Here is a 27,233-nt window from a genome sequence, read left to right as displayed (position 1 = left end):
ATCATTTTCTGAGCATCTGAAATAAAACATTTTTGCTTTGGAAAATGAAGTATCTGAAAAATTTTTGCTTTGGGAAATGAACTATCTAATCCCGAACAGCGATATAAAACCTCGAAAAACAGTTCTATTTGTCCAAAACTTGCATGGTGCATTTTGAACAGGTTGTTTGTTCTGCCCAAAGTATGACCTTAGTTGTCCTGTAACAGAGCAACATGGCTACTTGATTTTGCTTCCCACACTAAGGAAATAATTTGTTACTGTCTTAAAATGCTATGTAGAAATAATTTGCATTTATTAAATGGTAGCCTTTTATCACCTTATTTGTGAATCTGTATGGCAGGACTATCTGCTTTACTAATTTACTTGCATAGATACTGATTATGTTCATACTTTTCTATTTTAAACCTTTATTGGCATCCAAGTGCAGTTCATTGCAGGCCACAGCAATAACCAATGACTGCAGTTCTCTCTGATTATGATTTACAATAGGAAAAATAGCAGATTTCTCTGTTATCTTTAGAGGGGAATCAGAAAATCTATGAGCACATCTACAAGGAGGCAATCTACAAAAATATTGTCACAAATAGTTGTGGGTTTTTTTAAAGTTTAAAACCAGGGGGAATAACCTGGAGCGTGTCCAGAGGAGGGCAACCCAAATGGTGAAAGGTCTGCAAACCATGCTGTCTGAAGAGCAGCTTGGGGAGCTGGGCATGTTTAGCCTGGGAAAGCAAAGGTTAAGAGGTGATATGATAACCACATTTAAATATTTGAAGGGATATCATATTGAGGATAGAGCAAGCTTGTTTTCTGCTGCTCCAGAGACTATGACACAGAGCAATGGACTCAAACTACAAGCGAAGAGGTACCACCTTAACATTAAGAACTTCCTGACAGTAAGAGCTATTTGACAGTGTCATACACTGCCTCAAACTGTAGTGGAGTCTCCTTCCTTGGAGGTTTGTAAACAGGTTGAATGGCCATATGTCAGGAGTGTTTTCATGGTGTCTTCTGCATGGCAGGGCATTGGACTGGATGGCCCTTGTAGTCTTCCAATTCTATGATTCTATGAACCAAAAATAAAAAAGGAACAATCATGCAGTCAATTACACTGAAAAAGGTTGCATTTCATAACTAGGCTGGCATATTGGGGTTTATGGAAGCAGTTAGTAGGCCTGCCAGAGGCTTTTACCTGCCCAGGACAAAGGCATTTGGCTTAATGCATGTTTATGTCTCCAGGCAATTTAACATAAGCATCATCTTAATTGCTCATTTATTTAATAAAGTCAAGACAGTGCATGGAGGGGTCCTCTTAATTATCACACAAACACACACATCCACATCCCTTTCTGTTACCTACCACAAATTATTGTAATGTATCAGGTGTAGACATATGGATGAGAATCTCCTGCAAACTGTGCTTTCTGGATAATTTCATTTTCTTCAAGAGTGTTGTCAGTATCATCCAGGTCTAGCTGATAAGCAAACGACTTCTGAGGTTATTGCAGGTCATTGTATCGTCCCCCTAGAATCTTTCTACAAATGTATTTTGAGAAAGATCGCAGGAAAAGGAAGAGTTAATACCTCTGATACACTGATTTCAGTATCAAACAGTGCTAATGGAGATTTTCTGAAGTAGTGGACAATGCGGATGATTAATTTTTTTAAAAAAGCATTTTGCTCCAGAACTGGCACTTAAGGTAGATTTCCCAGAACTAGGGAGATTATCACACCAGAGCCAATTCAGCAACAATAGCAGCATTAGAAGAGAATGTGACAGTATTGCTATAGTGATCGATATTTTTGCACATGACAGCAATAAGCAATAATGGCAACATAAAAGCCAAATAATCTCACAATTATGTTCTGCACATCTTCACTAATAAAGCGTTATTACATTGTCATTGGTTGTTTTGTGCATGCTCCGTTTTGGCACAATGGCACATGTCTTACACCAAATGATTCCCTCCCACGAAATAAAATAAAACAAAGTAGATTTTACACATTACTTTCATCCAGTGCAAACAAATTAATGGCCCATAACTTACAACATGTAAATCCACTGCAACACTGATCGCAGTCATGAGAAGGAACTGCCACCAGTGAAATGCATTGTGGATAAATGTTCCTGATTACTTCCCCAGTTGCAAGAATGAAACGCGATTGATTTTCATACCTGCCCATTCATGCTTCATTCTCATGACTGAGAAGCCATTCACAGAATTTCCCTGTGAATGACTTGTTGCTGGAGGATTCCGGGGTCTTCACGGGATAAGCACAACGTTGTGTGAAAAACCTCACTGCAATCGCATCATTATACCAGGAACACACCTTTTACTATGTGCTTTTCCCCTCGTGTGATAATCTCCTAGGACTCAAAGTGATAGTGGTGGCGAGGAATCATCCAAACCTTTTCAAATGATAGGAAAACTTTAAAAATGTAAGTCATTTTGTGCTAAAATCATGGATTAGTTGTGAGTTTCAACAGAGTTCATAATTAAACAGCCACAAACGTTCTGCAGTCTTATGAGTCACTTGCATTTCTATAAATCAGAGGCATTAGAAACCAGAAACTTACACATGAGACTTTTCTTGCCCATTCCTTCCTTACTCCTGGGACATCAAGGACTGCCTACTGACTGGACCAGTCCTGATAATGATAGTTTAATACTCTGCTGCTATTATTGCAGTGACATTATGCTGGAGCCCCAGACCAGATATACCACTGCAAATTAATCCACCCTCCCTTCCCTTCCTTTATCTCTCATTCTCTCTATTACACACACACGCACACACAGCTACGGACATGGACACAGACACAGACAAATTAAGATTTTCAAAGTATAATCTGGCATCCTCTTACCAGATCAGTTTGGTCACTTCAACAAAGCTACTCTCAACGAAGAATGGTTCACTATGTAAAACAACAAGAACAATCTACTTAAAATATTTTGGAAGAATTCCAAACTCCTGTATTAAGAGGAGCAGTTGTAATTCCTGCTGGATAAAGAATGATAAAGAAACAAAATGCTGTAATCCTCTGCAAATTTGGCAAACATTAAATCTAGCTACTGACCATCTGATATTTCTTCTCCCAAGTAGTCCTGGTTGCATTTTAATGCTGCCAATTATGGTTGCAGCAGCAAGGCACAACTCAATTCATTTTCTGCTCTGAAAGCTGCCATGGGCCACGTGCGGAGTCCTCTTCAGTTCAGGTTGAAGAAAAATCCTCAATGGGAATCTGGTGCTCCAGATTAATTATCCATCAGGAACTAAGCTATAATTTAATCAGTGCACTAATCCTTTGCACGTCTGTAGCACCTTTCATCCTAAAATCACATGAATTAGTTAATGAAATTTATCATGTATGTGGATGGCATGACAAATAAATTGTACTGGTGAGTCAACATCATTTTTGAAAGACAAATGAAAGGGAATTCTCAGTTTTGAAAAGATGTGGCCATATATGTACATATCTTTTCAAATTATCTTTTTATTGCCTAATAAATACGCCGTTGCTGTTCCTTTGATGGTGGAAGGTAACTAAACATCTTTCAACAAAGTGGTCCTTTTGTTGCTGGAAAACATTTTTCTAGCCTTTCAGCAGCAGTATTTGATCTCTGGAGCAAAACCTACTTTCTCACTATTTGATTATCCAGAATATGATGCCCTTAGCGGCAAGCCCTATCAGCAGAAATGGACAACTTCAGGGTAGTAGGGAGCCATGTTGACCTCTCAGGAGACCCACATGCAAAAAGAAAAAGAAAAAAGTCAAATGATTTTTGTGCCCACATGTCCTCTATGGGGGGAATTTTGTCATGTTCTGGGGCCTCTGGGACAATTTCACAATGATTTTGGGCTTGTGTGGGCCAGGAAGGGATGCTTTTTAGAACTAGAAAGGAACTGGTTTTACTTATTAGAGAAAAGCTCCTTAAAGGACCTAGGGATGTAGGAAGGTACATCAACAATCTTAGATACATGGACAACACCATATTACTAGCAACAAACATCACAGTCTTGGAGCAATTACTAAGGAAGTTCAACAATGAAAGTGCAAAGACAGACTTAATGCTGAACATAAAGAAAACAAAAATAATGACCATGAAAGAAATACATAAATTCAACCCAGACAACAAAGAAATCAAAATATTTAAAGAGTTTCCTACCTAGGACCAAACATTGATCAGAATTGGGACTGCAGTCAAGAAATAAGAAGATTAGGAAAGGGAAGAGCAGCTATGAAAGAACTGAATGAGATCCTAAAGAACAATGATATACAACTGCACACTAAAGTTAGAATTGTCCAAACCATTGTATTTCCCATCACCATGTACAGATGTGAGAGCTGGACAGTGAAGAAGGCAGATAAAAGAAAAATCAACCCATTTGAGATGTGGTGCTAGAGAAGAGTGTTGAGGATACAGTGGAAAGCCAAAAAGACAAACAAATGGGTCCTAGAGCAGATAAAAGCCGAAATTTCCTTGGAAGCCAAGACGATTAAATTGAGGCTATCATACTTTGGCCAGATCATGAGAAGGCAGTAGACAATAATGCTAGGAAAGGTAGAGGGCAGTAGAAAGAGAGGAAGACCACACAGCACATGGATAGACTCAATCAGGGAGGCCATAGGCATGGATTTGCAGGAACTAAGCAAAGTAGTGGATAACAACAGGGATTGGAGATGTCTCATCTACAGGGTCACTATGAGTTGGGAACAATCTGAAGGCAGTTAACAATAACAACAATGTGGAAAGATGGCAAAATTGTCCCAATGCCCCTAAGATGACATTTAGGGACAAAAAAAAAATCATTTTTTAAAAAAATGTAGACTCCCAGTATGGAGAGCCGCAGAGACTACACAAACAGCCACAGTGGCTCCATGGAGGGCTGCACTTTCACCCTCCTTGTGAAATAGTTGACCATTCACACATGCAAAATGCCACTTCATACAATAATTGTGTGATGATCATGCACAGTGACCCAAATGATATTTCACACAATGTTTGCATAAGGTGACAGGACTCGAGTCAGTTTCTACAACTATTTACTGGTTGGAAAGCTACAGAAAAGTCTACATAGAGGATGTGTGGCATGTATGGTAAATCTTGCCTAAACAGTAGGTGGTTTTCAGGCATTTTGTAGCATTTAAATTCCAATGTTCCTGCTTGTCTACAGTACAGTAAGGATGTTTAGAAAGTAGTAGTTCTGATGCTTCAGTTAACAGAATGTCAGATCATTCCAGTTTTGCCTTGTCAAAATGATTGCTACTTTAGGAAATTAGGAAAGACTGAAATAATGTATCTGGTGAACCAGCTGAACCTCTTTTACTAGTAAATAAAAGTAACAGAAATACAAATCCTATCTGAAGAGAAGGAGCACACAAAGATTAATGCTCAATAAATGCAAACTGTAATCCTTTGGCAATAATTTTCATCTCTTTTCAGGAATATGTTCCCTGCCAACCTTGTTGAAGCCACTTTTAAACAGGTGAGTGAACAATATTAAGCAAGTAAATTAATCAAGATAATCTATACAGTTGCTTACAAAGTGCCTAATGCAAGTCTATATGGAAGTAATAATAATAATAATAATAATAATAATAATAATAATAATAATGATGATGATGATGTTTATTTATATTTCCCGCCTCTCCCAAGGGTCGAGGCGGGATTAGTAAAAATGGTACAATAATACAAAATACGATCAATAAAACACTAATACTGAATTAACCGACATTCCTATTCTCTAAAATAACAACTGCAACTCATGGTGTCACCCTGCCCATTGACCTCCTCCCATACCACACCATAGAGAATCCTTAGTAATGTAAAATTAAAAAAATGTTTTTTAAAAATAAAATAAAATTAGAAATTAGAAAAAAATAACCTGGGGCCTCTACTTTCTCCTCCTACTGAGCCTTGCCCCACTCACACCATCTCTTAAGCGTTTTAAAAGGAAATAAGTGAACGCCACAGCACATTTCTGCCAAAAGCCAGATGTTTGGAGGGCAGTGGTGTCACTTCCCCCTTAGGGTGTCACCTGGTGCAATCCACATCCCCTTGCATGCCCTCATGACACCCCTGGCTTTGCTTGCAAAATGCCCCATGCTCAGTGTGAAGGACTGGGAAAAGACTCTTGCCCTAAATTCTGCAAACTAACTGCTAGATAAACTATAGACCAGCAATTCCCAACCTAAAATCCTCCAGCTGTGTTAGATACATTCCCAATAATTCTACAGCTTGCATGACCTCACAGCACTTTAAGGGGCATCAGGCTGGGATTATTACTATAGACTCTATAGGGTATAGCAGTGGATAACTTGACCCTTCAGATACTGTTTGATAGCAACCCCCACCATCCCTGCTTGCTAGTATGATGGGAATTGCAGTCCAAGAACATCTCAAGGGTTACAGTTGTTGGCTCTCTTCTATGTCCTGTTGATGTGTAGCAACAAAAACCAAAACCTAGGCCAACCAGAGATGCTAACTTTCAGCACTGTCTGAGGTAATTGTCCTCAACAATGGCTATTAATAGCAGAGTGCAGAAGCAGCAGCTCAGTTTGCAGTATTTGGCAATAATGCACTGAGTAGCCTTGAATGATTCACAAACACAGTTGGATTCTTTCAAAGTCCTTGGAGGCTCTTTTATCTCTTGTTGCAATATAAACAAGATATTTACAAACTCTCCTTTGACTCTTACCAACATTCACAGTGTACTATACAACAATCCACTTTCTCCAACCCACACCTAACCTGAGTCTCACTGTTGTTATATAGAGTGTTGGCTAAGGCTTGCCACCTGGAGCTACTTACCATGACGCAAACTCTATTTCAAGCCTTTGCATCGTGCCAAGTGCTGTGACAGCAATTCTAGCCACTCAAAAATACAAACAGTTTAAAGGAACATTGTTCTAACACAGTTTGCCCATCCTGCTATATTGTGCCAGATAGTCTAATGGACTAATTTGATATAAGGAAACTTCCTATGCAAGCGGAGTTTACAGTATATTGAATATGTCTGTCCTCACATTAATATATAATTATATATGACTCATCAAGCCTTTCAAGTTACCTTTATACACTTCCAATTTTTGCTTTTTCAATAAAAACCTATTTGTTAAAATAGATTATATCAGTTTAGTGCAAAAATATCACAGAACAGTGCTTCTCAGACTATTTGATATTGGGGTTTGGCAGTTTCCCTCTCAAAGTGACAGGCACCAAATGTCCAAGGATCATTTGTGCCCAGTGGTTTCAGCAGTTTCTTTCTCTCATGGAAACTCCATGGACCAGCAGCTCATGACTGTCCATAGACCATCACTTTGAGTAGCCTTGCCATAAAGGACAGCTTAAAGCAGTATCTGTCACATACAGCAAAAACCAGCTAGGAAAAAAACCCCAGCAGGAATCACACTTCACCCGTGAAAGCATTCCATAAGTTGAATGGAAGCAACTGAGAAGACTCTCATCCTTACCCCACTGAAATGTAGATCTGCCCTAAATATAGAACACAGAGAAGGGCTTCTGATGCTAATATCAAGGAGCAGTAGGATGGCATGGAATAATTCCACGTGTAAGATAGCTTGGCTTTAAGCCATTTAAGGCTGAAAGGTACTCACCAATGCTTTGAATTCTGTTCAAAAGTTGATTGATACAGCTGTTGTAGGACTGATATAACATAATGCCATGGAGAAGCACTTGCCTGTGTCTTTGCAGTTGTATCCCCAATAACTGTAAAAACAAGTATATGAATGATGAGTGACATTTGGCTCAGTGAGGAGCAAACTGTGTAGATCTAAAAGACAGTTTGTATCCTTCACTGCATGGTCCAGTTGATCAGGTTCACGTTGTCACATACCCTTCAGCATTTTACCAATGAAATTAAGAAAACTGTATATGCACTACCCCATATACAAACCAAAGGGCATTGTCTGATCCAGACATGAACTCTGCTCTTCCACTTCTATTGCTCGCAGCACCTCCACTAAAGACTTCCTGACTGTCATGTCATGTGTTCATTTATTCTTCAATGTTCTGTCTTATGTTGGTGTGTTAGTAGTTAACTGACTTTAGCAGTTACTTTGTTAATTGGGACAAGGTGGCTGAGAAGTTTGAAGTGAGAAACTAAAATGAGCTTCATGGCTCTCTTATGGGATGCACAGGTCATTTCACAAAGGGTTTATGAAATACAGTGAGTGCCCATACCTAGCACTGAGGGGATTAAAAGTGGAATTTAGCAAGTGTTCATTTTACCCACCTGCTGTGTGGAAATTGTGTATGAACATGAACTAATACTATATAAGAGGATGCAGAGATGGGTACAGGAGGATGTTCTATCCAATTAAATTGAAAATAGCATTTCAAGAGACAGAAACTAATTACCTAAACTGGAAGCTGACCAACACACCTTATGCAGAGGTGTGCATGGTCTTTGAGTAATTCCTTCTCTCTACTTGGAATCTACTTGTGATGCAACCAGCCTTAAAAAGGGCTGTGGATATAATTTATATTATCCAAATAATGTTGTTTAGAGTAAGGCATGTAAATATCTTCCTTCCTATATATTCAAAACAAATTGTACCAAATTACTGAGAATTACAATCAAATTATTATCAAAGGGAGCCAGCATGGTATAGTGCTTTGAGTGCTGGGCTATGACTCTGGAGGGTTCAAATCCCCACTCAGTCATGGAAACCCACTGGCTGACCTCAGACAAGTCACACTCTCTCAGTCTCAGAGGAAGGCAAACCCTCTCTGAACAATTATTGCCAAAAAAACTCTGTGATAGGTTCACTTTGTTGTTGTTGTTGTTGCACTTATCTTCAAGGCTTAAGGTGATCCTAAGATGAATTTATCACAGGGTTTTCTTGGCACGTTTCTTCAAAGGGGGTTTGCCATTGCCATGCTCTGAAGCTGAAAGAGTGTGACTTGCCCAGGGTCATCCAGTGGGTTTACATGGCTGAGTCAGGATTTGAACCCTGTTCTTCAGAGTCATAGGGCAATGCTCAAACCACTATGCTACACTGTCTCAGGTTCACCTTAGGGTCATAATATGTCAAAAAAGACTTGGAGACAGACAAGAACAACAACAATGGATTAGAGAATCTGTGTCTTTTCAAATGAATATTACTTTGCCTGTGGTGTGAAAAAATTCCAACAATGCCCTTGTGCTTTCACAAGGCTATGCATCATCATCAGTAAATTACAGTTTTGCTTTGTGGGTTACAGGAAAATATCTCCTTTTGGGGATAGTTCACCCCTTTTAATCTTTTTGGTATCAACATTTATATTTGTAAAGTTTTTATTTTATTTATTGATTTATTTCAAGGATTTATATCCTCCCCTTTCTTTCATCACATACATTTGAATGCATTGTGTAGTTTGGTCCTTGAGGTAATCTGTGCAAAATGAACTAAACAACAAAACACTCTATAAATTTTATGTATTTTCATTGTTATTATGAACTGATACGAGCCAGAGAACTTTTATGAAGGCATAATACCAAATTACACACTGTCATCCTGTGACTATGTATATGACAGTGTATAAATTGTTCATAATTATTTAGAAGTATGTTTCATTAGAACACACATTAGGTGAGTGTGCATCAGACTGTAGCTTTAAGAACATATTCAGCACTATTTTCCAGTTCTGAATAGTTAAGTTTAAAAAAAAAAACTACTTTTGATTCTGCTTATACCTGCATTTGTTTCACAGTTAGGAATGTAGTTAGAGCAGCTGTTCATCTGAGGTTTTCTTATTTGAAAAGTTCCATGTATCTTTTCAAATATAAGAGATGATTATTTTGTCTTTTCAGTACCGAACCAAAAGCACCCCAATTGTCAAAGCTGACAAGGCAGCATCTGAAAGCAGCACTCGTCGAATAATAATCTATGGGGTCCAAGATGAAAATGGATCTAACATCCAGAATTTTGCCTTGGATATTACACCACCACCGGAAGTGATTTACAAATCAGAGCCAGGCACCAGTGATGGCATGAACGTGTTGGGCATCGTAATATTCTCTGCCACCATGGGTATGTGTTTAAGATCCATACACTGAAAGAAGCTGAAAAAGGAGGGAGGGAGGAATGGGGAGAAAAATGGAATATGGCAGCACTTTTAAGACTAACTGGTTTTTATTTTAGCATGAGCTTTCATGGATATAAACCCCACTTCTTCAGATGGACTACAGAGTGATATTAAAGCTTCAAGTTATAAAGCATATTTATACAGTTGTGGAAGTGGGATAGAATGTAATAGGATCCACAATGAGGCTGGTGTTTGATTGAAAAGAGTAATTTTAGTGTTTAGTATTTCTAATGTTACTCCCTCCACTCTCCATCTCTGATTCATTACTATAGAGAATATCTATTTGGAAAAACAAGGGTTACCAATTTTTGAGTAGTTGAGCACTATGGCTGTGTTTCTCATTGTTTTGAGTTTATATGCTGCTGCTGTTGTCTGTCCCTTGTTTGTAGCAAAGGAACTAAAAGCAGAAAAACAAAAATATGCTTTCGGCCATGATATCAGCTTCATTTAGCGTGACTAGGCTCATATATAATTAGCCCAATATATGGAACAATGTGTTGTTAAAGAAGGATCACACTGAATCTCTCTCACACAGCTGATAAACTTTTATTTTTAAGAACAGATGCTTTGAAAGAAAGAAAAAAAGCAACAATGAAATATATGGTCCTTGAATCAAGAAGGCTTACCAGGATAATGCTGTTGTTAAACAACTGAGCAGCAGATGCTTAGTTTGGATTTCTGAACACACGCAGGACTGAAATATCCTGAAACTTAAATAGTAATCTGGGGGTGATTAGATACGCACATGCTCTGTCTCACTCACTCATACATACACATGCACATATTTGAATCATCCAGCTATATTGAATTCAGCATGAAATATTATTTCACTCAAGTTGGCCCAATGGAGTAGGAGGAAAGGATGTCTGAGTGAGGAACCTGGTTAACTTCCATAAAACCTTATAGTCTCCAGAAAGTAGTTTGCTGTTGGTGCTATTACTGTAGTAAGGCAGCTTTAAAGACATAATTAGACATAGCATGTATTGGGCCACATTTCCCTTCTTGTCAGCCTGGGCAGAAATTAATATGGAAAACCACAATGGTGTTCTTATTGTTCAGAACCAATTTCCAGTGTGTACTGGACACAATATGAACTTTTCAAGGTGGCTTTCCTCTCTTCTGAATTTCTCCCAGATAACTGGTGGGAGGAATGCAAACTTTGTCCTATTCCATTTATTTCAAAATTTAGTACTCATCTTGCTTATCTCTGGTGAGGGCCCCATAGCTACATACTTTCACCTATGGTTTGGTTACAGTTGGAGGAGGAAGGTAGTTGGTAGATTGTATTAAAGAGTCCTGAAACGTTTGCCTACTAACTCAAACACTCCTTAAGCCACTGTCATGATTAACCAGTATACATTCTTCCCAGTTTTACCACATGTTGTCAATTATTGAATGATGAGATGAAATTCTGAAATGCTATTCAAGTTCTAATTTAATTAAAACTGCAATTGAACTGCTATGCTATTTGGTCAGCCAAATGGTTCTCAATATATCCTGCAGAGAGCAGTGGAATATTTATCTAGTTTAGTAGTCTTTTTCTGATTTTACCAGAAACTCGCATTGTCTCCAGTCTGAACAGTATAAATTGTATTTAAAACATAAATGTAGTTGGCATTAGTCATCACATGTTTAAATAGAGGTTTGATTCGTGTGCTAGATTTCCTCTTCACAGAAGGAGATAAGTCATTAATATCCAAGCTGTAAATTCCAGTTTTTGGAACAGGCATGTTAGCAGATTAATCTAAATGGAAAGCTATTTAACTATTTTCAACTGAAGTTACGTCTGGAGTCCAGACAGCTGCTCCTTTTATTTATGCAGGGAGCTGTAGCACAGAATCAAATGTGTAAAAAAGTCTCAAAAAATGTTCACGCCTTTATTGCAAATGTGAATACCATACAGAATCTACAACTTCCCCTAGAACCTTGGAAGAAAGTGCACAATACATATTTTGCATGTATGATATCCCTGATCAGCTGTGGCACAGATCAGTTGTTCCCAGTTTATTATGAACTCCTTCCATAAGATAATAGTGGGAAATCCTCTGCTAGTATGAAAGTGATCCTGTGAATCTACTGTTCAGGTCTTGATTTATAATTTTCCTTACCTGCATCCCTACCCCCATGTGCTTCCTCAGTTTCTGTGATAACAAGAACAGTATCCTTGACATCTTGTTGGTTTTCATTAAAGCTCCATTTCATGCCCAGAATGCTGTAAATATAATACATTTTCAAATGTTGCAAGAGACATATTCAATGCCTTCTTGTGCAACATCCACATCCACACACACACACACACACACACACATAGTGCACTGCCAAGGCCATTTTGGCAATCTGTGTGGCTCCCAAAGGGTCCCAGGATAGAAAATGGGACCTCAGACCCATTGGCATTGCCCCTGCTGATTTAGAATGTATATTTAGTGTGGTGCTACTTGAACAGTGGAATAAGACTCAATGTAAAAAAATTACAGAAGAGAGAATGGCAGTAATACTGACTGCTAGTATGGTTTTATGCTTTAGTCCTAAGCATGCAATGGTGGGAATGCATAGGATTGGGTTCTATAGGGACATGGCTTCTTTGTTCCAGCAGTTCCACTGGCTGCTAATCCTTTTCTGAACAAAATTCAAGGTATTAGTTTTCACGTATAAAGCCCTCTATGGCTCAGGTTCAGGTTATTTGAAGGACCGTATTCTCTCTTATGAACCTGAAGCACTGTGAGATACAAGCAGTGCATTCCTTCTCCAATTCTGAAACCTTTTTGTTGGTGTTATTATTTGTCATCAAGTGAACTTTCACATAAGCTGACCCTGTGAATGAGAGACCTCTAGGAGCCCTGGTCATCAACTGCCCTGGTCAGGTCTTAGGAGTTTATCACACAGGAAAATTGAAAGTTTACCGTAATATCCAGCATATTGGGCACAATTGCGAGATTGGTTTTCACACGACATTGTGTGCAAACTGCTAAGAATCCGATCAGAAAGAGACATGAACCAGCAATTAGTCGTTTTGGGGAAAATATCATGAATTCATTTGTTTCATTCATGATGTCACTTTTTTGCGCAATTGCTCTAGTGTGAAAGCTATTTGCAGTTTATTCACGGGATTTTCACAATTTTTGTACTTGTTGCCAGATTTCCCATGTTTCTTTGAGCCTAGTTTACTTCCTGTACTGCTTTGTCTTGCCCGGTTGCCAAGAAGAAAACAGCCTTTTATGCTTTTTTAAAAAACTTTCCTAGCTTTTGGGTAATGTTTTGCTTTTCTTACTTAGGTTGGATGCCATTTCTGAGAAAGTAAGGGACAGTATATTTTTATAAAGAAAATTGTGTAAATAAAATTGTTTATTTCTCTGGGTGATTTTGTCTGCTGCCATATGTGCTCAGGCGTCTTCTGGTGATGCAACCGATTCTTCTGTGTGCACATGCAAAAACACATTGTGTTCTACATGTGAAAATCATTCGCGCATTTGCAAGCTTTTGCAGAATGAGGATGTTTTGATCATTATCTGGATGGAGGTACAATGGTCCCCATGTGATAAACTCCTTACAGACTTAGGGCCCTGGCTCCCTTGACTGAATGAATCCAGCTATAGTGTGGTCTCTCTTTTCCAGCTGCTTTCCACTTTACCATAAAAAGAAAACAGAGCCTCAGGATTTGTTTGTTTATTATAAATGATTTTGATTCAGCACTTTTATTGTGAGATTTCAAGGTACGGCAAACAGATAAAAAAATATAAAGAATGTGTAAAAGAAGAGTTTGGGGCTGTACAGACCGGCACTTTGTGCCAGCCTGTACACGCAGTGAGGGCTGAGCGTCCGTACGCTCGAAGCCCTTACCACACTGCCCAGGTGCCATTTTGGCATGCGCCCATGCACACGGTGTGCACCATGATGATGCACACCTGGCGCAGCGTGCAAACACACAACATGGAAATTGCATCATCGTGCTGCACCAGTGCACCAATGGGGCCCTTTCTGGGATGCAAAAACAAGCTCCTTTTGGGGGGCTTCTTTTCGCTCCCTCCGGAGGCCGTGGCATGTGGTTGCTGCGGCCTGAATCTGGGGCAAACAAAGATGGCATCCCACCACCTGTTTGTACACCCCCATTGTTTCTTAAATGAAGCAATCATTTCATAATAGCCCCTAGATGTCTTTACAAAATGAACTGTCTTTCAAATTTCAGTGCATTGTCTCACATAAACAATGTGCTGAATCCTGCTAATTGTTGTGCTGGTGTCTGTGTCAAAGGATATATGTTTTGATCTGGTTTTAAAGTATTTGATTCTTTAATCATGTTTTAAATTTTGTATCTTGTGAATTTTTAACAATGAGTTTTATAACTTGTTATAAGCCACTTTGAGTCCTGAACTGGAAAAAGGGGATAGAAATAATAATAATAATAATAATAATAATAATAATAATAATAAATTATAATTCAAAAGGGAACAGGCAGATGTGTCTGATTTTCCTCATCTAGCCATACATATTATGGTTCAAGATGCTTTTTGACCAAGACACATTTGAGTTCAGATAGCCATTAAACATCACTTTGACTAAATCATTTTTAAATGCATCTTTTTGTTGAACTGGTTCCTTGAGTATCTGCCCTGTTTTGTTTGGTTTTTTCCATTCATGATCTATGGACTTAAAGGGAAACCAGATGGGAGAATAGTCACACTTTAGAGGGTTCTTTGTATGTGGGACATTGCAATTGCTTTCTGGCAATCCAAATGATGCACTCCTTGTCCTGATTTGTTCAGCTTCATTTCCTAACATTAACTTTATTCTTTTCACACTGCAATGAACCCAGCAATTTAAAATAAAAAAGGGTTGAGGCAGTGCCATTTGTTGGTGTTTTTCTAAGTAGCAGACTCTGGGCCCAAACAGACAGGCCAAAATAAAGCTGCTTTTGGCCACTTTGGAAGTGTGATGTTTAAATGACGCATGCATCTTAAGAGGCTGAAAACAATGCCAAAGCCACGCTCCATTCCTATGACTGAAGTGTGGCATTGGTGCAGCTTCTGGCTTCTTAAGATGCATGTATCATTTAAGCAGCATACCTCCAAAGTGACCTGAAACAGCTTTATTTTGGCCTGTCTGTTTTGGGCCCTGTATCTCCCTGTATGAGTTGGTCTGAGGTTATCAAGCGCAGTTGGTGGAGACATGAGAGAAGGCCTTCTTGGTGGCTGCCCCAGACTCTGCAGCTCCCTTCCCAGGGAGGCCAAAATGGCCTCCTTCTTACTAAAACCTTATAGTAACTTATATTGTTTTATTGTACAGTTTATTCTTTTTGGATGCTGTTTTTATTTTATTCTTGAGTCTCTTGTTGGATCTGTTGATTGTAATAGATGATGATGATGATGATGATGATAATGATGATGATGATGATGATGATGATTCCAATAAGCTTTTAAAACAAAAAGTTTTTAAAGAATGTAAGTGCTATATTATTTTAACTGAACTGTTTTTAAGAGTTGTTATCTTTTTTAATTGCATTTTATTCTTTTATTGTATGGTGTGCTTTAATACTGTAATAGTTTAATTCTGTTTTAATGCTCAATTTTGTATGTTTTGTATGCCCAGATCTTGTGATATCAGCTGGATCCCACTAGATGCACCATTAGCACAATCTCAAACAACATTATGAACTGCTGGGCCTCATGGCATGGTCCCAGCTTGAGGCTCTTATCTAGAATAGAGTGTGTTTGTGCATTTAAAGTAGAACTGTGTGAGACTGAGGGACACATTTGTTTTCCTCTGTTTGACATGGCCAATCATTATCAAGAACTAAAATTTCCAGAGTACCTTATACAGTGGGCCCTTAGTATCCGCTGGGACTTGGTTCAAGGTCTGCCCATGGATACCAAAATCTGCTCAAGTTTAATTAAATACAGTGGTGTAGTAGTTATATAAAATGGCAAAATCAAAGTTTGCTTTTTGGAATTTATATTTTTTGGAATATTTTCAAGCCATGGGTGATTGAATCTGTGGATAAAGAATCCTTGGATATGGAGAACAAACTATGTAGAGAGAGGAAGAAGGGATGCCTGGTGGAAAGGACAAAACGAAGCATCTCAAGTCAGAGGGAGCAAGTGCTTCTTCTTCTCCTGTTAGGACATGTAAGCCCCCTGAGCATGAGTCTTTTTCAGTCACATTCACAGTTTCACTGCATCTTTGAGCATAGTCATCTGTGTGTTAGAGTACAGATTCAAAGCAATGAATAACATGTGTTTTACATTCTGTTTAGTCATAAAATTTATGACACTAGAGTATGGGGAATTGGGAGAAGCTTCTAAATGTCTGCTTCACAAGTATCCCAGTATTTCTGAGAATTTCCCTTGTAAAGTGGAGGAAATGTTGTTGATATTTTCAGTGCATCTGAAAAAAATCTTCAAATCTGCTTTTAGAAAAGACGATTAATGACTCTCTTATATTGTTACGTAAATTTTTACATAACTATGTAACTAATTTGTAATGAAGTGTGCATAGCCCTACAAATCTTTTACTTATTGCCAGTGACTATGGAAGATGCTTGAAGAAGTTTCAGCAAGCTACCACTAACTGAAAACTGTGAGGCAAGAACTGTTAAACCACCTAGCCATCTTGGACCTTATTGAATTATGCTCGTCTCTCACTAAATAGTACAGTTTTCAAAGGAGTTTATCACATGGGAGGAATTTCTTTTAATTCCGAATGAAAAGAAAGTGGAGCCAGAATGCATTCACGTGAATTTGCTAGTTCAGCGAATTTACATGAATTCAAATTGCGTTCAAACTGACTTCCCATTGACCAAAAATAGCTTGCCATTGCCCGAAATTGCGTGTGATCACCTCTCACGCAATAACATGAAACCCCATGATTGCGTTCGGACTGACTTCCCATTGCCTGAAATTGCGTATGGTAGTCTATCACGCAATAACGTTAAACCCCATGATTGCATTCGGATTGCCATTGAATTATACTGCCAATTTCCCTTGTCTGATAACGTCCAAAGACACAATACAAGTGTGACTGCTATTTCACCTATTGCAGATTTGGAGTCTTCATGGCATTTCAGCCTTTGTTGAGAGCCTAAAAACCATGCAAAAACCACACAGCATTTGGGCACTTGCTACTTGGTAAACATCTTTACTTACTGGTTAAAGTTACATAATAATTCTGGTGGATTGTCCCAGTTAATATTGGTAGACAACCACAAATCCTCTTGGAAAACAGCTATCCATGAGAAACCGAGCCTTTATGGGTTTTCCAGCAACATAATTCTAAGGTTAGGATTAGATCAAGGGAAATCAGTTGTAAAGAAAAGGATTCTAGGTACAGAAGGTCAGACAGAAATTGCTGCCTTTTCCAATTACACATTTGCAAACAGACAAATTGTGGCTTCTAATCCAGATATATATTTATATATTATATTACAGTACCTAATTTTTTTCTTAATTTTTATTTATTTTGTACATACAATATCATATGATACATATACATAATGTCCATTACAGTAGCTTCTCCCTTCTGTTGTACTTCCTATGTTCCAGTCTTATTTTATGTTGTTCAGTCTATCTCACGTGTTTGTTGTCTGTTTGAATCATATTGAATTGATGTAAAATGAATGATTTAGAACAACACACAAACATATAATTATCTATAACTGTGACTATTTTTAACTATAACTATAACAATATCCAAACTAAATACTAATATCCATCTGCCTTGGACCAAGCCTCAGAGGGAGAGAAGCATGCTGGACCTGATCCCCTCCTCTCTCACCATTCCCTTCTCCTTTTGTGTCGTGTCTTTTTAGATTGTAAGCCTGAGGCCAGGGAACCGTCTATTATCCCCTCTGTTGTAAGCCGCTCGGATTCCCAGTGATTGGGTGGCATATAAATAGATCCTATTATTATTATTATTAAATTGTTTTTAATTTTAATTATCTCAAACCAAAAGATTTTTTCATTTACTTCTTATCTTATTTATGCTTTGCTAACTTGAATATTATTAATAATTAACCTTTATCTTCAGCTTTCTTATCTATTCATATATCATATCTATTGGTATCCTTTTTGTTTTACCCATTTTTATATATAAATTGGATTATTGGTTGCCATTCTTTATCAATCTGATCCCAAGGTTTACTATTTTTTCCATTACTTCTTGAATTCTGCCCAACCAATCTTTTACCTTGTAGCGCTTCTTTAATTTTCAGTTTTTTGCTAGGTATAGCAATATCCTCCCAAACCTTAGTTCTTCTGTTTTCAACGTGAGGATCATATTTAGGAGATAAAACTCTGGGATAGCTATATAATGAATCCCCAACATCATTTGTATGAGGCTACAGTACCTAAATTTAAGAGAACTTTATCATTAGCTCGATTCAATGTTCTCCCAACAACAGTACTGGAAGAGAAATATGGGGAAATTCCCTATGAATTCTGACTTTGTCCTTGTGATACTGGTGTTATAGAAACTGCAGCTCATGTACTTTTGCACTGTCAGCTTTATAAGGACATTCGCCACCAATGGATTACCCCTCTTTTAACTAAATTTCCTGGACACTCTGATGGTTTTATTTATGCTACTGTGTTGGCTAATCAGAACCAAATTGTTATACTTAAAGTAGTAAAATTTTGCTACAATATGTGTAAGATACCTCTTCAAGTGGTTAATAGTCATTGATGTTAGATGGCAGAGATCTTTGCTCCTTGTTTTAATAATTGTAGTCATTATTTATATACTGATCAATGATCAAAATAAGTTATTATCATTGTTACTCAAATTTAAAACAATTGAGATGTTGGTGTTCTGTATGAGAAGCTATTAGTATATAATTAGTTTTAAGATGCACAATAGGTTTTGGTGCATGTCAGATTTCTCATTGTTAGCTGGATAGATTCTTTGTAGACATTTGGCATTTCTTGTACACTTGGTTAATGTCTAAGTCTGCCAAGCAAGAAAGCTAAGTGCAGCCACTTAAGATGTTGGCTTTTTCACCTGGGTTTTTTCACTAGAATCTGAACTACTGACACCAAATATATTTCACAGCCACTATGTAGTCATACTTCTGTGAGTAGTGGAAATATTTGTAGTAGGGAATGTTGTTGTTCTGTATCTTCCTAGTCATTGCCAACTCTAAGGCAAACCTTTGGTGGGGAAAATTTGTTCAGAGAGGATTTGTCTTTCCCTTTCTCTGAGGCTAGGAGAGTGTGACTTTCCCAAGATCATAGAATCAAAGAGTTGGAAGAGGCTTCAAGGGCCATCCTCTCCAACCACCTGGGTATTCAGACTTGGGTATTGTGTGCACATTTCAGAGTGTGGTGTAATATATTATCAAAACATTTGAAAATGGAAAAAAATGAATAATAGTATTTTACCTATTTGCAGGAATAATGTTGGGCAGGATGGGCAACAATGGAGTTCCCTTGGTCAGTTTTTGCCAGTGCTTAAATGAATCTGTTATGAAGATAGTGGCTGTTTCTGTATGGTGAGTAAATACACTGGTTGTGGGGGAAAAGGATACTTGCACATTCATGTGTGTTTTGGTGGGGTGGCCTTCAACAGTGAAGTGAGGCTTCATTAAAGGAATGGAATGGAAAGCTTTAAAATGCTGCTAACAAGACATACATTAACATGTATATTCTCTTATCTGAGTATTCCTTACCTATGAAAACCCTATGGTTTATGAGGTCACCGTAAGTTGGCAGGTGACTTGGAGACACGCACATACTCACTACGGTACTTCAGCAATAAAAGGCATAGTCCCTCAACAGTGTATTTCAATTTCGAAAAAAACACAGGAAAGTAATCACATATTTTCTCTTTCATGTACAACTTTATCCTAAATGTAGTCTGTATATTTCTTATCTCTCTTCCATTTTTGTGTGTGGACATATTTTATAAAGCTTTATCTTTCACAGGTATTTTCCATTTGGAATAGTGTTCCTAATTGCTGGCAAGATCTTGGAAATGGATGATCCATCAGCTATTGGAAAGAAGCTAGGCTTTTATGCCATTACTGTTGTGTGCGGCCTGGTGGTCCATGGACTTTTTATCCTGCCAATGATGTACTTTTTCATCACCAAGAAGAATCCCATTGTCTTCATCAGAGGAATTCTTCAAGCCTTGCTTATTGCTTTGGCCACATCATCCAGGTACTATGAACTATGTGGAATAAATGAAATTTGGAACAATCATTTCTAAGTTTTTAACAAGGGAATCTTCAGCAGAATTTTATCTCATAGATCCTTTTTTTGTTGATGTTCTAGCTCCCACAGTTCCAATTTCTCCCACTTAAATAAATCTCTCATCTCCTGCAATCTAAAGTGACAGACAGTAACTGACTATGGTAGACAGTCCAACTGACCCAGGAGCAGTTGGTGAGCAGATGGCACTCTCTAAAATGTGTTTGAGAATTGCTACTATGTGTGGTAAATTCTTAGCCTGAACAACACCTTAGAGGTATGCAGAAGTCCATTGCTTGATATTTGGAAAACCCACAGTGATCTTCTCCCCCGCTTTTTTGGGTGAGACCTTTGTAAATAAAGTTATTTGGATCTGCTCTGATTTTGACTCTGTATTGAATGTAGGCTCTATAGTAGAGATCTCCTCAGCTTTATAGTTTCAGTTGATGTTACCCAAGTTGCATAGAACTGACCCCACACTGTTGGGGAAGTCATAAAAATTGGTATCCAGAAAAGATGGGACCTACTTCACTAAAGGTGACTTGACACAAGAGATCTGAGGAATTATAGGCTAGTTCTAAATTGGCATTTGTTAGCAAAGGAAACAAACCTGGGAGATTATCACACTGGCTGTTTTCTACCAATTTGGGCACGGGCTGAGATCATGTATAAATTGATGTTATCGCATAGCTCCTTGCCCAGATCAGAATCATCCTGTACCCGATTGGGGTTTCTCCCATACTTAGCAAAAACTGGTACTTTTCCATTCAAAGTACAGGAGAAGTCCCAGTTGGGTACGGGTTGCCTCCGATCTGGGCATAAAGCTGTGCAATAACATCCGTTTATACACAGCCTCAGCTCATGCCCAGGTAGAGGATAAAAGCTGTGCGATAATCTCTCTGTACTGGCTGTTCATTTCTGAATATGGTCAGTTGTGAGATAATCAGAACTTGGTTATATAATTTCACTTTCTTGTGAAGAGAAACTGCTTTGATCATCCTTATGAGCAAACTACACTGGGAGAAAGACTGAAAGGTCTGAGCCTTCTCATTTCTCGGTGGCTTCAGTATCCTCAGTCATTCTTCTGGATCATTTGGGTGGGGTTGCAACACTGGTTGGCACAAAATGCTGCCTTAACTGAATCCATTTAGCCAGGTATTGTTATCTCTGCATGGCAACAACTTTCCAGGATGTCAAGTGTGGTTCTGTACATCTAGGTTTACCTGGCAATCCCTTGATTTTGTTGGTGGTCTTCCATCCACATAGCAGCCAGGCTTGAACCTGCTTAGCTTCCAAAATAAGATAGTGTTGGTGTGTTCAGAGTGGTATAGATCTCTTTTACCTCTTTGAAATGTAGAAGAAATTGATCTGGAAAAAATTGCCTGTTTCATGGGAATTATCCCATTTCGTTAGACAGATGGAAGAACTGAAAATTTGGAACTGTACTGATAGTTAGCTAAGGTTGTGCCCCAATTTATGTTTCTGCAAATATTATCCAATGATAATATATATCATATATATTATATATATTATAATCATATAATAGAAGGGGTTGCCTACAGATTAATTCTGTAATCCAGACTATAAATAACAGGAGCAGGATGAAACTAGATGTCCTATGCCAGCAATACAATTTCAACAGTAACTAGTAAAGTAATGCAGATGTTTTAGATGTTTTAGTATAAAAGTGAGTATGTTGACATCATACAGAGACATCTCAGTGTCAAGCTGGAGATCCTATGGCCAATGTGCTGGTGTTGAATGCAGACTTCAAAATACACGAGAAAAGCAGAGTTAGTTGATATAATTGAAACATTCATTTTGGAATGTTTGAAAGATGACTTGCTGGATATGATTAAATTGTGGGCAGAAAACATGCAGTAATACTTTTAAAAAAACCTGAAGTAGTGTTTTCTACTCATGTGCCTTTGGATAGATAATACCCACAGAAAGATCATTACATAATGTTCATGTTTAAGACATGATTTGTAGGTAGCCTTACAGAAGAACTAGGGTCTGGGTTTAAGCATCTCACAGAAGCTGCTTATCTAGATCCATTTCAGTCTGGCCTCCCCTTTAGCATTAGGTCACATATGGTAAGAGTAGAAATCCTGAAAGACTTCTTCACCTTGATGTATTCCTGATAGTGATTACCTGTACTAAGGTTTCTTGAGCTAATTACTTGTATTGCACAATGACAGTATATTTGAGAGATCAGTTGAATTTGTCGAGAAGAGGAACCCTGATTTATATAGTTGGTGGGTGGCTCATTCTGGCTATACTGGTAGCATTCAGTACTGGCTTTGTCAGTAAGGAGTGAAGCAGACAGGCAGGAAAAAGCAACTCAAAGCTACTCTTTCTGAAAGCAGGTTGAAACCCCACAGACCAGACCAGCCACACCCAAGGCAGCCCAAATGCAAACAGTTCGACCACACAGTGTGGCATCAAGCAGTGCTGCTAGGTAATTTTTTTGGGTAATTTCCCCCCCACCATCCATGTGCACTGTTGCACAAACACACCGCTGCCACCTTCCTGCTGCCTAGATGCCATCCCATTGAATGGCTGCCCCTTTGATCGTCCACACAGTCACACCTGCGATCCTCCACCAGGACAAGGCATTGGAGCAGAGGTACACCCAGTAAGACACTGGCAATGCACAGTCATGCCCGCTCCTTCATACCCACTTGACCCATGCCTCCTCTTGGACTGTCTGATTTGTGTATGTTGCAATTACATCCAGTGGAGGTGTCACACTTTTACTTCTTTGCATTGCCACCCGACTGCTTGGGTATGGCAGCTCCGTCCTTTTTAAATGGGGTGTTTATATGCAGCTTTAGGGTTAGGGTTATGATAGATTGTTCCTTTGGTATTGGTACGTTTATAGGCATGGTTGAAGGTGCACACTTTCTGGGCTAGGTCACTTTATTCCCGCTTCTTTTTAGTCTGGCTTTTCGTCCCTTAACATAGCCATGGCCTGGTTTCAGGCTGCTTCAGGGGCAAGCGTCATATAAACTCCACACCCCCAAAGCAGCCTGAAACCACTCCTTTTGGCCCATCTGTTTTGGATATAAGACTAAAATTTTGAACAAAGTAATCTAAGCAGGGCTATTTCTAGATTTGAGGAAGGAACTCAGTAAAGTGTCATCTCATTAACCCTCTCCATCACTGGGCCTTGGCAGTGGCACTGAGCAGAAGGACAGCACTAGAGAACTGGGAGATATTTTCCTTTTCTCTAACGCGCCATAATATTATGGGAAATTTAAGTGATGACTCCCAACCACTCACCTTCTTTTTAAAATATTCTAGGCAGACATCCTTGGTGAGTTCTGTTGGAGCTCAAGGTGCCTCTGAGTAATGCCACATGCTGACTCTCACCCATGTTTTGGAGATCCTAGTAGTAGCTGCAGCAGTAGTTGTGTTCTTATCACTACTGGACTGCTGGTTTGCATTTCACAATCCTGAAAAAAACAATGGGCAGTCAAGTGAACATCATCCAAATAGGAGTACTAGTCCATGTTTTATGAATTCCCAACATAGCTGTATACAGAGACGAACAACTATAGCTCTCAGAACGTTTTTATTCTGGCCTAAAACACCCATTGAACATAGTTCGTCTCTCCTGTTATAGAAAAATGAGTACTCTTTTGGTCAAAATGGTGGCTGAGTCTGAGATGTCTTATCTGTTTCCATAGTGAGGATTTCACCATTGATGGAAGTACACTACTAACTTTGATTTAAATTGTCCAATTATATTATTATGCACAAAGCCAAAATCTTGGGGTCTTATGAATAATTATACACATTTTGTGAAATCTTGATTTCTAAGAAAGGAAATAACTTTTTCCCATATAGCAGTGCTAAGATGAAATATGGAAGGCATACTTCTTCCCAGCCAGAACCCCCATATGTTTTGGACTCTAGCTGCTGTCATCTCTAACAGTTTCTCATGTTGACTGAATCTGATGGGAGCTATAGAGTCAGATCATCTGGAAAGCAGCTTGTTGGGAAGGGGAAGTAATCTACAGTCTTCAGATGCTATTAAATTGCAATTCCCATTAACTCTATCTAGTATAGCCAATGGCAGCAGTAGTCCAAAAACATCTGGAATGTTTTTGGACTACTGCACTAGTCTGTGGGAAATCTAACATCTAATGAGTGGCACGGTTAATGCAGCTAACCAAAGGACATATTTTGAGCTGATAAAAGCAACCATCATGAGGTCAGATGGTTTGTGAAAAGGCAGAATACAAATAATAATAATAATAATAATAATAATTATTATTATTATTATTATTAAACATTCTCCTTTTTTAGCATCAGAAGGTCATGAATTTTGTTAAGTACAGTGGGCCCTTGGTATTTGGTGGGGTTTGGTTCCAGAAGCCCCTGTGGATAACAAAATCCATAGATACTCAGGTCCCATTAAAAATAATGATTCAGTAAAATTGTGTCCCTTATTTAAAATGACAAAAATCAAGATTTGCTTTTGAAACTTTATATATTTTTGAATATTTTCAAGTTGTGGATAATAGGATCTGTGGATACAGAATCTGTGGGTATGGAGGGTCAACTGTATATAGCATCAGGTTCATAGCACGTGAGTCTGCTGAGAGTCCCTGACTTTTAAGATCAAGTCACAGAAAATAAATTGACTTTTAAAATAAAGTGAGATCTCCAGACTGATTGGCACAAATCAGCAGGAACTGAAGTGCAAGTTTAGAATTCCTAGGGAATTCTGAATTTCTGATTGTGCTTATATCGTTTCCCTAAACAGTACACCACTCAACAGCTATATACCTTCAATATTATAGGTAAATCAAAGACCGTGATTTGACTACTGACACACATCTGCCATAATTTCATTGGTTTATGCCAGCCCCTTCTCAGAAATATCTCATGACAGAAAATAACACTTTAATTTTGCTTTAACTTGAATGAAATATGTGAATATATGTAAAAGTCATGTTTCACATGAAAATCATACTAGAAATCTGTATAACTTGATTTGTTGTTGTTGTTAACTCCTTTTGAGTCGACTTTGATTCATGGTGACCCTGTGAATGAGACACTTCCAAAATCCTCTGTTCTCAGCTGCATGGTCCAGGTCTAAAGGCTCAGGGCTGTGGCCTCCTTGATTGAGTCTATCCATCTGATATGCAGTCTTCCTCGCTTTCTACTGCCTTCCACCTTTCCTAGCATTGTTGTCTTTTTCTAGTGAGTCATGCCTTCTCATGATGTGGCCAAAGTACAACATGCTCAATTTAGTCATCTTGGTTTCCAAGGATTGCTCAGGTTTGATCTGTACTAAGACCCATTTGTTTGAACAATATCACATGACTGAGATTGGAAGTATAATCCAGTGTCATCCTGAACGCAATCATGCGTATTCACGTTATTGCGCGAAAGATTATCAGACGCATTTGCTTACATTCCGAATGCACTCCGAACGCAATCATGCATCAATCCACACTTAAGTAAATTCGGTGAACTAGGGAACTCACAAATCCTATTCCCAAGCTACTTTGCATTCAATGCAGTGATGTTTGGTGTGATATGCATGTCTGCTGTGGCCCTGGTATTCCCCCCTCCGCATCAATTTGCATGATCCTCCATTTTGTTTTGGCTTCCAGGATTCCTAGGTCTTCTCCGGCAGCCAGGAGAAGCAGCTGTTTTTGACAGGAAAGAGTAGTTCTCCCTGAGGTGCCCTGCAAGCTCTCTCTCTCTCTGCCCAAAACGGTGGGCTTGGGGTTTGCCCTGCCCCTGACCCCTTGTGCCCCTCAGGGACCTTTTTGCCTCCCTCCCTTCCTCCAGGGCCAAGGGGCTTCAAAAAGAGAGACACCCCCCTTTTTTTATTAGCCCCAAACAGTTCTTCGTCTTCTTCCCTCATTCCTTTGGGAGGATGATGGAGTGGGGCAGCCTGGGCAATGGGGGGTCTGTTTTCCTCCCCTCAGGGGCATCGCTCTGGGCTCACAACCAACTCCAGCTCCCAGAATTCCATAGCCTTGAGCCACAAAGAGTTAAAGCAGTGCCACCCTGGGTTATTTCTCTAGTGTGGATGAAGCCTTAGTCGTCAGCTCTGGTTCCTGCACAGCTTCCCCTCCCCTTCCCCCTCCTCCAACTCATGGCGAGGAGGCAGTGCCATAGCCTTCAATGGGACTCCCAATGGGCCAGGTTAGACCCAGAGAGGACCCAGCCCCCACACAACCTCACTGCAGAAAAGCTCTCCCAAATGGGAGGGACTCCTTCTTTCCCCCTATTCCCCCCATAGCTGGGGACTTAAAGGCACAGGCACAGTCTCTCTCTCTCTCTCTCTCTCTCTCTCTCTCTCTCTCTCACACACACACACACACACACACACAAAACCATCTGGAGACCCCCACCCTGTTTTTTGGGTTTTCTTGACAGGTTTATTCAGTTGGGGTTTGCCATTTTCTGAGGAGGCTGAAAGAGTGTGCCTTGCACCAGGTCACCCAGTGGGATTTGATCACTGCCTTGTAGAGTCATAGTCCAATGCTCAAACCAGGCACAAGGTTGTTTTGGACTGATTTTGAATTGGTGAATTCCTAAATAATGTGAATTGAGGGGTAATGAATGCACAAATAAAGTACATTGCCTAAATAACATGAAATAAAGGGTAATGAATGACTAAATAACGTGAATTACCTAAATAATGTGAAATATGGGGTAATGAATGAACAAGTAATGTGAATTGCATAATAACGTGAAATAAAGGGTAATGAATGAACAAATAATGTGAAACAAGGCAAAACCATGGGAACCGGAGGCAAGTTCCACCGGAAGTGTAAAAAGGTCACGATCCAATTCTGCCCTCACTGCGCATGTGCAGGGATGCTAATTTGAACTCTAGACTATGAAGGGTACATACCCATATGATAACTACTTTGGCTTTGGGGTGGGCGCTGTGTTCTTCTGTGCATTTGACATCCATTTGTGTAATAGCGTTTCATTTTCG

At 39.0% G+C, this 27,233-nt stretch overlaps 1 protein-coding gene across 2 annotated transcripts in view; it reads left to right on the top strand.

Moving 5' to 3' along the window:
• SLC1A7 (solute carrier family 1 member 7) overlaps positions 1 to 27,233 on the top strand; it is a 74,815-nt gene that overhangs the window by 33,791 nt on the left and 13,791 nt on the right. For both annotated transcript variants that reach the window (XM_089515177.1, XM_089515176.1), the window contains exons 4-7: positions 5,442 to 5,484; positions 9,814 to 10,033; positions 19,464 to 19,563; positions 19,997 to 20,230. In XM_089515177.1, the coding sequence (XP_089371303.1) occupies positions 5,442 to 5,484; positions 9,814 to 10,033; positions 19,464 to 19,563; positions 19,997 to 20,230 (597 nt within the window). The remainder of the gene's footprint in view (positions 1 to 5,441; positions 5,485 to 9,813; positions 10,034 to 19,463; positions 19,564 to 19,996; positions 20,231 to 27,233) is intronic.

This window comes from Sceloporus occidentalis, unplaced genomic scaffold (assembly GCF_023333645.1).
Source record: "Sceloporus occidentalis isolate IW3139 unplaced genomic scaffold, rSceOcc1.0.p SCAF_3, whole genome shotgun sequence".
Lineage (NCBI taxonomy): Eukaryota > Metazoa > Chordata > Lepidosauria > Squamata > Phrynosomatidae > Sceloporus > Sceloporus occidentalis.
This window is presented reverse-complemented; position numbering and strand designations above follow the sequence as displayed.